Raw genomic sequence first — 15,345 nt, forward strand, 5'->3', positions numbered from 1 at the left:
TATACAGGATTTGAGTGCTACTTCACAACCAAATTATTTCTTTTATGTTCTTAGTTGTTGTCTTAGTTACAAAATGATGGAATATTTTTTGTATATTGTGAAGGTTTAATAAGATGTTTATTGGTTTATTGGAGGTATATAATCAAATACACATATTTAAGTATGGGTAATACAAATTAAATTAATTATTACTTTATCACACAATAACACATAAACTAAGTCTTGAAATATTAAATAGGCAAGCACTTAGAGATTCATAACCCAGCAGTTGAGTTTTGAGCAGTTTCTCAGGACACCACAATAATATAATAAGTGTCAGTATCTGTGTCTGTGTTAAACCTATCCTGTATTTGTGAAAAATAATGTGCTTCAATATAATTTAATAAGTCAAACGTGTGTTAAATATATATGTTGACAGGTAAAGGCTAGAAAGAGACAATGAGAATATACCCTTAACATACTGTACATTTTAGAACAACATGTAAAGCACCTGTAAAACACCCACCACTGCAGTGACCCCAGACCTCTGATGTGTCAGTCATTCCAGGCATGATGCATTATAGTGGCCAGAGCTCCCAGAAACATATGTCCGAACCCTCTGAAGTCATGCAGTCATTGCAGTTACTTTCCTCTACAGTGAAAGTAGCTCCCAGAGTCCCAGTCATTAAAAACACTGTCCACTGTAGTGACCACAGCCTTCAGAAACACACAGACACAAATTACTTATCTGAAGTCATACACCCTCCACTGCAGTGACCATAGGTCCCAGAATCCCAGGAACAAAGTCATTGCAGACACTGACTACTTCTTGACCACTATACTGAATATTTTCATTTTAATTATTTTTCTTAAAAATAATCCATTTGTTTTGCACTTAAATATTTTTGATTACAAGATATTATTAAAGGTGATAAAAGGTCTGACATGATTTGTCTTGATTTCAGCCTTTACATCAACAAGATCTGAAATTTCAATAAGGGTGTATAGACTTTTGATATTCACTGTGCATGCAAGTCCAAGCCCTCTGAAGTCATACAGTCATTAAAGTCAGTAACCATCACAGTCACCACAGCACCCGGAAAATCAGAAATATAGTAAAGCTACTGTCCAATGTAGTAATGACACCTCTCAGAAACACGGGGAAACTGTCATTAACTTCCATGAACACAGTCATTACAGCCTCCACCAACAATAGTGACCAAAGCATCCAGAAACTTAGAACCACAGTCGTTGAAGCCACTAACTATTGTAATGACCATAGCTTTGAAAACACACACACAAGTCAAAGCCCTCTGAAGTCATGTAGTCTTTACAGTCAGTAGACAGTCTCTGCTGTAGACTGTGTGATCCACAGTGGAAAGTGAATGATCTACACTGAGAGTGAAGAGTGGGTAACCTCTGGTGTAGAGTGGGTGATCTACAATGTTGACTGAGTGCTATCCAGTAGATAGTGGTTGATCTCCAGTAAAAAGTGAGTGATCTACATCCAGTGGAAAGTGGATGAGTCTTTTCTATGGATGTTTCAGTCTCGTTTGACAGACTCATGTCTATTGTGTCAGAGTAGAGAGACTGTATTGCACTGATTCATAATTCAAGACTGCAGCTTCTCTTCTCTGTTCTAAATGACCTTTTCTCCATGTTGTCACTTTGTTTAATGATACTGTGTGCATGTTTGTTGTAAAGTGCAAAAAAAGAAAGAGTGAAAATTGCAAATTTCCTTTTGGATACCTTGAAGAGCTGTAAAAATAGGGAAAACTGGCTTTTTCTTGTCACATTGTAGTAATATTCTAGGTACTGATTTCTTCTAGATTCGGTGTTATTTAGTTTTTATTGATTGATTCATAAGTCGAACATTTTTCAAAAGGTGGGTATTGTTTTTTGTGAGGTGAAATGGGAATTTGAGAATGAATCTGACATTTACTGTAAGTAATCTGTAGGTACTGAATATATAAAGAAAAGCTTAGAAAATTATTTTCCTCTTTTTTTGGTTGAGTATGTTTTTTGACTGAGGAACTAATGTATTACTGAATGTATTATTGTATTAACTGTTCAACAAACATGGAGACTAGAGTTAAAACCCTCCCCTCTCTCTGCAGGCAGTGCTGATGTGAGGCTGGTGAATGGTGCCAGTCCCTGTGAGGGGAGAGTGGAGGTGTATCACGAGGGACAGTGGGGGACAGTGTGTGATGATCGCTGGAATTTGGATGCTGCTGCAGTGGTGTGCAGACAGCTGGGCTGTGGATCAGCTGTTTCAGCACCAGGAGGAGCTCACTTTGGAGCAGGGACTGGAAACATCTGGCATTTGAGCTGTAGAGGCTCAGAGGCTGCAGTGAAGGCCTGTGGCTCTCCAACATCAGCAAATTCAGCCTGTGGTCATTATGAAGATTCGGGCATCATTTGCTCAGGTATGGCAAGCTTATTTAACTTGACTTAAACTGTTTAAAATATGTATTTTCTCAAATATAATAAGATCAGTAAATAGAGGGTGCTATCATTCTGAAGATTCAGGAGTGATTTGCTCAGGTAGGATGAGCCATTTCCTGTTTACCTAAAATGTTTAAATAAATATGATAACATATATGATTACGAATTTCACAATTTCCTTCAATTAGTATCATAATTATCAACAGAGCACAATTGTGTTTACATGAAATATAACTGATACTTGTTTTTGTTGGGTTCTTAAACTTATAATGTCATTTTTACTGATAAATTGTGTTCAGTACACTAAAAAGAGGAAGAATGTAATCAATGACACTCAACGGTTTGGTTGCTGAATATCTTTTATACAGAATAATTTAACTAGAATAATAACAAATGTCAGTCCCCAGGTCAGACAGTCCTGCTCCAGCAGTGCCAGGCTGTAACAGTCCTGGTCTTGTCCAGAGTGTCTGTCAGTCCCCAGGTCAGACAGTCCTGCTCCAGCAGTGCTAGGCTGTAACAGTTCTGGTCTTGTCCAGAGTGTGTGTCAGTCCCCAGGTCAGACAGTCCTGCTCCAGCAGTTCCAGGCTGTGACAGTCCTTGTCTTGTCCAGAGTGTCTGTCAGTGCCCAGGTCAGACAGTCCTGCTCCAGCAGTGCCAGCATGTGACAGTCCTGGTCTTGTCCAGAGTGTGTGTCAGCGCCCAGGTCAGACAGTCCTGCTCCAGCAGTGCCAGGCTGTGACAGTCCTGGTCTTGTCCAGTGTATCTGTCAGTGCCCAGGTCAGACAGCTCTGCCCCAGTAGTGCCTGGTTGTGACAGTCCTGTTTAGAGTTTTTGTCAGGGGGCTGGTCAGGCACTACCTAGGTGTGTTAGGCTTGGTTTTCTATAACCTCTGCACCACTTTGGATGTGATGTCTAAAACAACTTTATTAAAAATAATTTACAATTTTTGAATCCAATTCCCTTTATTTTTTATATGTAAGTGTTCATTTCTGCTTTGGGGTAGAATGTGTTCTTCATCTTGGTTCAGGGTCTCAGATATCTGCAGGTCAATCACTTGTGTTTCACAACCAAAATTCCCACTTTGAAGCCCAGAGTTCTAGGATGTCAGCCCCTATGACACAGTGGGGTGTCCAGAGGTTCTGGTCATTTTAATTATTTTTCATTGATCTCTCAGTGTTTCTGTGACAGTGACTTGATCTGCAGTGAATGTGTGCTTGATAATTTACAGATTAATTTTTGGCTGACCAATTTCCCAAAATTCCAAAACAGTGTATAGTTTTAGTATTCTTTAGAATTCCTCACAATTTTGTTCAAATAATGAATACTCACTCTCTATTACTGCTCTCTTTTCCTATCTTTTCTTATATTCAAGCATATCGAGTGGTCAGGGACAGTGATCTCTGTTATTGTTCTGATATTCCAGATCATTGAGGGGTCAGACTGGTCAGGGGCAGTGATCTCTGTTATTATTCTGATATTCCACCTCATTGAGTTGTCAGAAAGGTCAGGGACAGTGATCTCTGTTATTGTTCTGAAATTCCAGCTCATCGAGGGGTCAGAGTGGTTGGAGGCAGTGATTTCTGCTCTGGGAGACTGGAAGTGCAGCACGGAGAGACCTGGGGCTCAGTGTGTGACTCTGACTTTGACTGGCAGGATGCAGAAGTTGTCTGTCGAGAGCTGGACTGTGGGGTTCCCTCACAGGTGCTGAAGGGGGCTCATTTCGGGAAGGGGGAGGGACAGGTCTGGACAGAGGAGCTCCAGTGCCAGGGAAGTGAATCGCACCTGTTCTTCTGTCCAAAGTCCTCCACAAAGACACAGAGCTGCACCCATGAGAACGATGTGGGACTGCAGTGTTTTGGTAAGAGGAGGATAATTTATTTCATTTTGTTTTTAATGGAGCTCAAAACTGAAGCTTAGAAGAGAAACAAATAAGTGTTGCTATAGCTCTGATTCAATACTGGGGATTGGTGTTTAACCATGAAAACTCAATACGATGATCTTCTGATCAACAGTAACTTAATTAAACCATAAATTACCAGACTTGCTGATGAATAAAGTATTTCAGATTGAATTGGATTGAACAGTAACATGTTAGTGAGATACTTATATGACAGTAATTTAAAGCTCAGTATTGTAAGTATACTTGAAGATGGCATTGAGGGTAATTGCTGGTTGTTATGTTGTGAAGCTGTGTCTCTGCTCTCTCCCCTGTCCTGTCTGCAGGATACACAGGGTTCAGGCTGGTGAATGGCTCTGACTCCTGCTCTGGCCGAGTGGAGTTACAGTGGCTCTTCAGGGACTGGGGGACAGTGTGTGACCTGTACTGGGACCTGAGAGATACCAGTGTTCTCTGCCAGCAGCTGGGCTGTGGGAAGGCTGTAGCAGCTCCAGGACAGGCCTGGTTTGGACAGGGCAGTGGACCAGTAAGGGCAGATGTGTTTGAGTGCCGGGGCAATGAGAGCCGTCTCTCACACTGTGCTGTCTCTACATGGGGGAGAGCAGGGTGCTCTCATGGACAGGACGCAGGAGTCATCTGCTCTGGTGAGAATCGTGTATTTAAAACACAGTGACACTCCCTCTGCTTACACACAGAAGCACACTGTTTTCATGATTGACTGAATATCTGCTCTGTTACACACTGCCAGTTATGTAAGAGATGCAAAGATGAAAACACACAACCTTAAAACATGAGTGTGTTTTTAACATGTCATATCTATCTCAAATATTCCCTCAAGGGGTTATTAGGTTGTCATTTTCTTTCTGATGGTTAGATACACAAATACACTGAGGACTAAAAATCAGTTTTATATTTATATTGATATCACTGATGGTCCTAAAAGATTAAAGAAAGTCCTGGACCTCTGTAATCTGTAATTAATATCGGACATGCTTAATTAGTTTAATTAATAGAGCCCAATTAAACAGGAGCCTGGAAAGAAAGTGAGTCTCAGAAAGTCAGGGTTTAAAGATGTTATGTACAGCTGAGCCCCACACACAGCTGACACTCCACTTGTGAAACATTGCTTCTGTGGACAGAAATGAGCTCCTTCCTTCTCTTTTACAGACTCAAATATGACCAGAAATTCACCTGGAGCAGGTAAAAAGAGATTAAGGACTATTCAGTGCTGTTTTAATTGTAGTTTCGTTTCTGGTGCTAAATTGCTCCTCTCACACACAGCTCACAGTCTGATTTCTCTCTGTTTGTTTCACAGGTTTCCCTTCTTCAGCTGTTCCTTCTTCCAAAACACCAGGTATGAATTAGCCCCTGTTTTTTATCTCCAAGGTTCTCAGTGCGTGTTGATGTCTCTGTTGCTGAGCTCAATCCCAGATGCATCTGTGAGGCAGCATGTGTATGTGTGTGCAGTTTTGTCTGCATCTCACACACACAGTCTTGGATTTTGGGATCTACAGCAAACACATCTACCTGAATACTGGAGTTTATCACCTGTGGAGCTATTGTCTCTGTGCCAAACTGTGGTCACACACAACATTAACATATATGGTATAGTTCTGATGATCAACATGAAGTCTTTTAGGTAGTTAAAGTAGGTTAAATTATCCAAAAGTCAGGAAACACTGTAATTGTAATGTGTCTGCTGTCCCCAGTGGCCTGAGCTGATGTTCAGCTTTTAACAGCAGATTCTCTTCCTTTAGATGTCATCATTGTGGTCTCTTAGAACTGCACTGACCTCTAACTCTCTGCTCCTAGACCAGCTGTCCCTCAGGCTTGTTGGGACAGGAGGTGACTGTGCTGGGAGGCTGGAGGTTTATCACAATGGCTCCTGGGGGACAGTCTGCGATGACTCCTGGGACCTGGCAGACTCTCAGGTGGTGTGCAGGCAGCTCCAGTGTGGGACGGCCCTCAGTGCCCCAGTGCCAGCCTCCTTCAGCCAGGGAACTGGACACATCTGGCTGGACGAGGTGGGCTGTCTGGGGAACGAGTCGTCTCTGTGGGAGTGTCCCTCAGCAGGGTGGGGACAGCATGACTGTGGACACAAGGAGGATGTCGGAGTGGTGTGTTCAGGTACAGGACTCCAGTTACACCAGGACTGTGTTCTTATACTGCCAGGAGCAAGCACAGTATCCCCTGTTCAAGACAAGAAAATAAGTTTTACTGTAATAGTGCTTGACATAATAATCCAAATATTCTCAATCTGGATTGTAATTTACTGAATGTTGACATTGATTTTAAAAATGTCAAGATTGTATTATTTTCTTTTGAAAAACAGAATTCCATTACATTAATATGATTTGGGGAAAAAAGATAATGCAATTATCTAATGTCACAGTAGTTATCAGACACGCTGTTTCTATCTGAGGTCTTTAATCTAGAAGTCTGTGTCAGTTCAGAGCAGGGTTCTCTCAGTCTGTCCACTTGTGTGTCCCCAGAGTTCAAGGAGCTGAGACTGGCCGAGGGCTGTTCTGGTCAGCTGGAGGTTTTCTACAATGGCACCTGGGGCAACGTGTGCTGGAATAGCATGAGTGAGGACACAGTGAGTCTGATCTGTCAGGAGCTGAACTGTGGGAAGAGTGGGCGTGTTGTTGAATCTCGCCCCAGACGGTACTCCGCTCCTCACTGGCTCGATGAATTTAAATGCCGCCTTCACGACTCCACGCTGTGGCACTGCCCCTCCTCTGCCTGGAATCAGAACCAGTGCACAGACTCTGAAGTGGCTCTGATCACCTGCTCAGGTAAGGACTCTGTCTTCCACCTGTCTGAGGGTCGGCAGGGGCTGGATGTGTGTGTGTATGAAGAAGAGGGTGAAGGGGAAGGAGATCATAACTGATAAATGAAACAAACAGCCCAGAGTGTAGTTCAACATATTTGACCACAGTCTGTGTTGGACAGTAAGACACTGAAGGTCAGGATTATGATGGGATGGCCACAAGCTAATTTGACATAAATCTGTCTTCGGGTGGGGAAAACATTGATACCTAAACATGTCAATGATTGATTGGTTTCACAAACACTGCTCCTAGTAGCTTTTATTGCAATCTAAAAATGATGTTTGTGACTAACATGCTTGTCATTATTATCAAAACAAAAACAGGCAAAATACTTTGTGGTTCAAGAGAATTTTAAATTTCTTCATGGAAGAAAAAGGAATGCCAAAATGTTTGATCTGTACACAACAGGTACACAACAGGTAGCTGTTGCCAGAGAGCAATACCAGTACTTGGAAAAGTGATTGTCTTGCTGATTTTATATTGCTTATCCCTAGTAAATAATGTTCTGTATTTATGGTGTTTATCTTGAGTCACATAATGCCTGTTTAGCCTTGCCCATTACTGATTATTTCCCACTTCTGAGACTGAACAATCTGCTAATAAAAAATAAGGTGAGTCATCACTTATCAAAGGTGCTGAATGTTAGTTTTTTCAGACTTGTAAACTGAATTCCTGTATTTCTAATCCCTAATCCCAAAGTGCATGAAACTTTAAATCCAGCAGTTTACCAAAAGGTATGTATGCAAGTACCTCTTCAGACTTTCACACAGTGTTCATATTTTATTGCTCTTTATAAGCTGGCAATCACAGCATTTTCAAGTAGCAATTAATATTTGTTATATACACAATCCATCCAACACATTAAAAAAATGAAAGTAAATAAATATCTTATTTCAAAGATAAAAGGAGACATTATGACATTATGAGTACTCAAAACTGTCGCTAACATGCTGTGACATAATACACATTAATGTCATCATGCCCTGTATAATAATCTTAAATTAACAAGGTTTTTATTCTTTTAGCTGACGAGAAGAAGTCTGTGCCTCAAAGCCTCAAATCCTGTTTCACAGCCTCAGGCCAGGAAACATGTTCAAGTGAGTTTAAAAAATGTGTGCATATGTTGATAAATTAAATCAGTTTTAAATTGTGTTTCACAGGTGTGTGCCATATACACAGATACTGTGTACACTTTAAAAAAAACAAATAACAAATCCAGTCAGTGCACTGAACCAGACAGTAGCCTAGTTGTATTTTGCTTTGATGTTTATAAGATGTGTCAAACCGGGAAGGTGGAATATAGATTGGAGCACAGACTGGTGGGGTTTGTGTCTCTGTGTCTGTCAATCAGTGTTATTTTGTTCTATGGACTCCAGGTCCCTCAGGCTCATTGGGTTTGTGTCTGTTAATCAGTTTTATTTTGGTCTCTAGATTCTTGGCCCCTCAGGCTGGTCGGAGGAGGAGGTCACTGTTCTGGGAAGGTGGAGGTTTATCACAATGGCTCCTGGGGGACAGTCTGTGACGACTCCTGGGACCTGCAGGATGCCCAGGTGGTCTGCAGATAGCTGGGCTGTGGGGACGCAGTGAGCGCAGCAATAGAGGCCTCATTCGGACCAGGGAGTGGCACCATCTGGCTGGACGAGGTGAACTGCAGGGGCAGTGAGCTCCACCTGTGGGACTGCTGGCACCTTCCCCTGGGACAGAGCGACTGTCGGCACAAGGAGGATGCTGGGGTCACCTGTACAGGTGAGTCTGAGCAGCAGAAGAGCAGCTGGAGGTCCCAGGGTGTTCAGGGCTGCTCTCAATACAGGAATACTGATGTAAATAATAATGAAGAAGCCAACACAAGCTCTGCCTATTAGAAAAATAATTAAGATGAGTGCTTCTGGTCATTAAATACTCTTTATTGCTGCAGTATGTGATTCTCTGGGTCCATCATCACACTTTCCTGCTCTCTGAAACTCAACCCATCACTTTTATGTTTTTCAGGTTGGGGATCTCAAAACCATCCAGTGACGACAGGTAATACAGTTTGGCAGAAGAGGATAAGAGACATTTCAGTTTGTCTAAATGGTGCTGCTGATTCTCAGGAGTACTGCTGTCTATAAACCGTGGCCTCTCTGTGTTTCATTTTTGTCAAGAAGAATAGAAGAACTGCTGTGAATCTCCTCATCAAAACCATTTTATCTTGTGTTACAGCTCTTCCTGCTTCAACCAGCACTTCGTCTGTGAAAACAGGTAAATCCTCCAGTTTCTAATCTCTGTCCAGATGAGCTCACAGTAACTTTACTGTTGTCTAAGATGCTTCTTGCCACTATGTGGTTGAGAAAGAAGATCATTTCCTGATCTGTCTCCCTCTCCCTCAGGCAGCACCAGGACAACACCCCAGACACAGCTGCTCGAGGGCCTGTCCGTCTCACCCCTGGCCCTCCTGCTGCTGGGGGCTCTGCTCTTCGTGGTGCTGGCCCTGTTCGTTGGGCAGCTGATCCAGAACAGGAAGCTGAGGAAAGGTAGGGAGGAACTAATCTCTAGTGGTCATTACTGTCACTGTCATAGAACTCAGATTTCTATACTGAACTTGAGGAAGAAATCAAAATTTAAAATCAAGGTGAACCTGTCTAATTTAAAGGTTTGCTGGATCTCAACATTATTAATAGGGTAGAGAAATCCAGCTGAAGCTTGAAAAAGATTATCAACAATTACAGATGGAGATATGAGGAGATTTGCCAATCAAGAATCATAACATTTATGTGCACAAATGTCCAAAGAAGGTTTAGCAGTGAATTATTGATCTTGTACTCCACTCCCTGCATGTTAACCCTGAGTGTCTGTTTCCTCACACAGCCCTATCTAAGGGAGCACTCGCCCCCTATCATGATGCCGTCTATGAGGAAATAGTACAAACTGGCCAGAGAGGGAACCTACAGGGCCCCCAGGAGAGGTGAGTGGAGAGAGTCTTCAGGTGTGATTAGTCTTCACACTTGAGGATGATATTGTTACAATGCGTTGGTCAGGATCCGGACATATGTGAAACAGACACTGGGAGGAGCCGATGAGAAACTGGGCAGGTTGACGAACAGTGGGGCGTGATGACTGTGCACTGGTCCTTGGGGAGGCGTGGTCCTGGCGTACAAGTCCAAGGGAGTCCAAAGGGAAATCCAGGGTGAAGTTCAAAAGTCCAGAGCCGGGTAATCCAACGAGACAAGACAAGACAAGGTTTAAGAACCGGAATTGGATCTGGTGGGGGGACAGGGAATAAAACAGGATCACGAGGCCAGGAACTCTGAGACCCAGACTCAGCTTGGTCAGGATGCCGATGGGAGGCCCATGCCCTCAAGCCGTGGGTGTAGGGCGACTTGGTGGTAGGTGGGCCTCCTGGCATCCGTCTTCCAATGCAGAACCCAGAATAGTGTGAGTATCTGGCTTATATAAGCGCCCTTAAGAGGAGGGATTACAATCTTGACAGATCTGAGTACTTACACTTGTAGAAAATCTCACCATACTGGTTTTAAACCTGTAGAGTTTTCTTTCTCAACTGCTGTCAAAGTAAGTGAAGAAAATGAGCATAAATTCTGTGTTTCTGTTGACACCCTGTCTCTCCCAGTAAGAGACAGTGCTGACTGACTGCAGGTATTACTGATCTGCCCTCCTGTTCACAGGAAGATTCCTCTCTGATGAGCTGCCCTCTGGATACGATGATGTGGAGGACAGTGAGGGAGACCCAGTACCAGGTGAGGGGAGGTGGAGTCAGGGGGCTCAGTGTAGGAGTGGGGGGTCTTCAGTCCAGTACTCACTCTCATCCCAAACCAGGCTGACATTTACAAAACTTGAGTAGAAAATCCTGAATCTTACAAATCTTACCAAATATGTTCTATTCCTTACAAACTCTTCTCTTCAGTGTTGCCTCACGCTAACCAGCAGATCACAGAGGCTGAGCAACACTTGACCTGGTCGATACTGGGGTGGTAGACAGGGTGCTGCTCTAATTGGTTTTCATAGAAAAGGAGATGGTGCCTCAGGTCCAGAATGATGACTGGGAAACAATATGCTGCAAAAACTACCTTTCACATCACATGTTAAATCAGGGACCCTACAGTCTTGGCTTAACTATACTTAACCACACAGCATTTAAAATCACATTTAGAATTAGACTTGACAATAACTTTGCAGCTCTGTGGTCAAAGTAACTCAGAGTCCTGAAGTGTAAATTCTCTGCTCTCTGTGTGGTTCAGAAGAGTCAATACCCTCTCTGAAAGAAGAGATCCCAGAGTACTATGATGATGCAGTAACTGTACCTCAAAGCCCAGGTGCCTTGTCAGGTGAGTTACTTCAGTCCAGTCACATGGGGAAACCAATCTTAGTGAGTCTGATTATCTCTACTCTCTCTTTGATCTCAGCCTCTGAATATGGAGTCTAAGTTATTCTGCACCAGTCACATGGATCTGACTTAGTGATCTCAGCCCTGCATACCCAGTCTGGGTCACTGTGCTGCCAGTGTCCAGCTCCTCTTCAGTTTCTCACAGTGTCTACATCACCACTCTCTCTGCCCAAGTACAGCCAACCTTTCTCTGCCCTGTTGTCCTTCAATGTCTTATTTGAAAATCTAGGAATTGTTCTTACAGAAGTAAGTAGGACTAGAAATCAGGTTAATTGATTTTCTTTACTTAGAACCTGGAGTTTTATCCCCAGTGTAATGCTCAGTTAATCAGTGTGCTCTGATGAGCTCCAGCAGTCCTGTGCTCTAAATAACTCAGTGTTCTGACGAGTGACAGTGAAGCTGTGCTCTGTGTGCTTTAGGAGAGCTGATGTCCTCTGTGAAAGAAGTGACCCCTGAGTACTATGATGATGCTGTAACTATACCTCAGAGTCCAGATGCCTTGTCAGGTGGGTTATTTCAGTTCAGTCCCAAAGAGAAACCTTGCACCAGTCCCAGGGAGTCTGGCTCTCTCTCCTCTCTCTATGCACTACAGAGCATATCACACTGAGTCTGTTTACTCTGCTGCCATTGTCCAGCTCCACTTCAGATATTTCACAAGGATTCACAGCATTGCACTCTCTGTCCTGATACAGGCTGCACTGTTGTCATTCACCATCTCAATTAAAAAAAATGGAATGGGTTTGAAATGTATTATATAATCAGGTTGCCTGATCCCCTGTATTTTAAATCTGATGTTTAACAGTAAAATTGTCTCTGTGTGCTTCAGGAGAGCTGATGTCCTCTGTGAAAGAAGAGGCTCCAGAGTACTATGATGATGCTGAAACTGTGCCCCAGAGCCCAGACACTGTGTCAGGTGAGTTATTATAAATAAGACTCAGTCATTGGAAAAAAACACTACCTGGAAGAGAAGAGGTCTCTGACAGGCCAGTCTTTGTCAGAATGACAGAGCCATTACTGTCCTGCTCTTCTTTTCACAGGGAGACTCCTCTCTGATGAGGCACCCTCTGGATACAGTGATGTAGGCGACAGTGAGGGAGACCCCACTTCAGGTAAAGAGGGCTGCAGCCAGGGGTCTCAGTGTGAATGAGGTAGTTCAGGGATGGAGAAAACGACCCCCAGTAATCAATTTCTGTGCCACTTCATCCAAGACAAGAGGGCACCAGGTCTAAGTGGTGGCTCAAATTGTGCTTTATCCTGCAGGGATCAATAGTAGCTAATACAGATTGAGAGTCTTGTTTGCCACAAGATTTAAACTCTTAGATCAGGGTCTCAGCAAAACACAGCTACTGTCACATCCAGCCAATCGGATGCTTTCAGTATCGTTTTCTGGCTATAGTCCAGCCAATCCCTGACCAGGAGTCCTGAACTCTACATGTCAGCCTAGTGTTTCCCTGTCCTGTTCAGCCCTGCTAGAGGCCTGAGATCACCTACTAATCTGACCAGAGAGAGGTCTTCAGATACCCAAAGAGAATGACTAATTTTAGACAATACTGTCAAAGCTTTTCCGCACTCTGGTTTTATAACACTGGTACATTGTTGGTAAGTAAAATCTGAAGTAATCATCAATTTGTTCTAAAAGGTACATTTTTAATTTTAATTCAAATGAATTCCTATAAAAGCTTTGGATTATAATATACTTTCAATAACTTATTCATCTGACCAATCATATTCACATGTCTTAAGTATAACATTCTTTTTTGTAATCCTGTCTAATATTATTTGTTTATATAATTAATGGTTGTTAAAATCACAAATATACAACTTAAAAAAAACATGCTTAAAAATTCATGGGTCCAATTCTAAACCAAAAATATAATCTAAGAGAGTCATCCCCATCCATCAGCTGTCCACTGACTGTCTCTTAGTCTGTGTCTCTCTGTCAGGTTTCCTCCACCCTGGCCCTGGAGTGGACAGGGTCCTGCCCACACTGCCCTCTGAAGAAGGAGTCCCTGCCCCTGACAGGACTGACTACGATGATGTTGGGGACGAGTCTCAGGGAGAGGATGGGTGCTGTGAGACTGACAGGGCTGTCTGGGAGAAGCTCCTCCTCCGGGTCTAGACACAGAAGAGCTTCACCAACAGAGTCACACAGTCTTAGAACAACTCTGAGCACTGAGACTGTCTGTGCCCTGAGTCCACTTCACTCCACTGTTTCCACACTGATACTGTCTGTGACCTGAGTCCGCTTCACTCCACTGTTTCCACAGTGATGCTGTCTGTGACCTGAGTCCACATCACTCCACTGTTTCCACACTGTCCTCAATGTCTGTATCTGCAGCTTGTGTTTTACAAAAGGAAGGCTTGAACATCCCATTTTTTCATCCTTTTCTTCTTTCTACAATTTGATGTTTCAGAAATAAGAAATTAAACCATTCATTGATGTAAATTCTGAATGTAACAGTTTTGATGGGAACAATTTTTTATACATTTTATTAAAGGTTTTTTTGCAACAAACTTTTTTTTATGTGCTTATAATTTCTAATGTATGATATTAAAACTATCAATTAAAAATGAAGGAGCTCTTCATATTTCAACTCACAATGAAAATATCAAATACACAAAGAGGAGTGGTGGAGTGTTACTGCAATATCATTCAGAAGGGATGTGATCCAGCTCAGCTCTCTGAGGTCTGTCAGATACATCTTCCTCACACGGATTCCAGCTCGGCATCTTCCGAGTGAAGTCCTGTGATGCATCCGTCTTTGGGCCCAGACATGCACCACATCATCCTCGCTGTGCCTGCTGGGCGATGAGTAATGTAGAGACAGCTTCTTCAGGCTGAAGGAGGGATTTGCATTTCGGCAGCAGGACCTACTTGAACAGCAACTTCAAGGACCTGCTCTTATCAGGTTGCTTTGAAAAGCATCAGAAGGAAGTTTTTCTAAGTCTCGCAGTTCAACTTTCCATTCAGACACTGAAATGGTTTGTCAGCTACTGGGTTGTCTTTTCAGCTTTGACATGAAATCACAGCACTCTGAAACAGTGTGGGCCAGGAAATAATTAACGTCTGTCTTGGCAAAACAGATCTCCAAATGACTAAGTAAGATCCTGCCACGGTATGAGGTCAGTGTGTTTGCTTTACTCAATTGTAAAGTGATTCCCCAAAAAGAAGCTCGTGATCAAGGTAGGAAGTACTTTTTTAATGCACTGAAAAACTGACTGACCACACGGTGTATCCTGAGGCTTCTTTACACAAAAGCAACACCAATACAAATGAAGAAAGTCTGCAAACACTTCCTCTCTTCTGCTCTTCCTTTATTACCGGATAAATTTATTGAAATGAAGAAATTATAAGGAAAAAAAAGTCACATTCAAACTTCGTGTCACTCTGAGCAAATGTATTGCCTATTTTTACATCGTTTTATACACCACCTCACATAGAACAAAAGCACTGCTTAAGAGTGTCCTGAGCCGATGGACAATTGTGCAATATTTACCGGCCTGTAAATATTGCAGGAGAATGTAAAGGAATGGAAGAGCTGTAACCAAAAGAATAACAACAACAAACAGATTGCTTTGTTATGTCATGTCCTTTCGAGACGAGCAATGTCAACGCACAAAGGCAAATGCTTGACTTCGTTAGAACCTGGACAAATATTTTTTATTGGGACTGTGAAAAGATTTAACAAGTTATTCCGACGCCGGTGAGAGGGAATAAAAGAGCAGACTCTTTATGAGACAAAAACAACACATTGTCATAACCAATGTTAATTAAAACAACTGCACAGTGGTTTACTGAACATTTGAATGATTAA

General features: G+C 42.6%; 2 protein-coding genes across 2 annotated transcripts; both read left to right on the top strand.

Annotated features, from left to right (window-relative positions):
• The first annotated feature begins 2,206 nt into the window (after positions 1 to 2,206).
• LOC138243022 (antigen WC1.1-like) lies at positions 2,207 to 8,811 on the top strand. The gene is made up of 9 exons (XM_069198519.1): positions 2,207 to 2,405; positions 3,968 to 4,282; positions 4,648 to 4,965; positions 5,489 to 5,521; positions 5,637 to 5,675; positions 6,134 to 6,448; positions 6,814 to 7,116; positions 8,178 to 8,249; positions 8,584 to 8,811. The coding sequence occupies exons 4-9, from the start codon at positions 5,497 to 5,499 to the stop codon at positions 8,715 to 8,717; spliced, it is 888 nt and encodes a 295-aa protein (XP_069054620.1). The 5' UTR covers positions 2,207 to 2,405; positions 3,968 to 4,282; positions 4,648 to 4,965; positions 5,489 to 5,496; the 3' UTR covers positions 8,718 to 8,811.
• LOC138242537 (antigen WC1.1-like) lies at positions 8,724 to 14,032 on the top strand (the record flags this gene model as incomplete). Its single annotated transcript, XM_069198070.1, has 9 exons — positions 8,724 to 8,898; positions 9,142 to 9,174; positions 9,352 to 9,390; positions 9,519 to 9,662; positions 9,997 to 10,093; positions 10,812 to 10,883; positions 12,357 to 12,443; positions 12,568 to 12,639; positions 13,456 to 14,032. Coding segments are annotated over 6 exons (504 nt in total), but the record flags the coding sequence as incomplete, so codon positions are not given.
• Between the last annotated feature and the right edge of the window lie 1,313 nt (positions 14,033 to 15,345).

Source organism: Lepisosteus oculatus, chromosome 14 (assembly GCF_040954835.1).
Source record: "Lepisosteus oculatus isolate fLepOcu1 chromosome 14, fLepOcu1.hap2, whole genome shotgun sequence".
NCBI classification, from domain to species: Eukaryota; Metazoa; Chordata; class Actinopteri; order Semionotiformes; family Lepisosteidae; genus Lepisosteus; species Lepisosteus oculatus.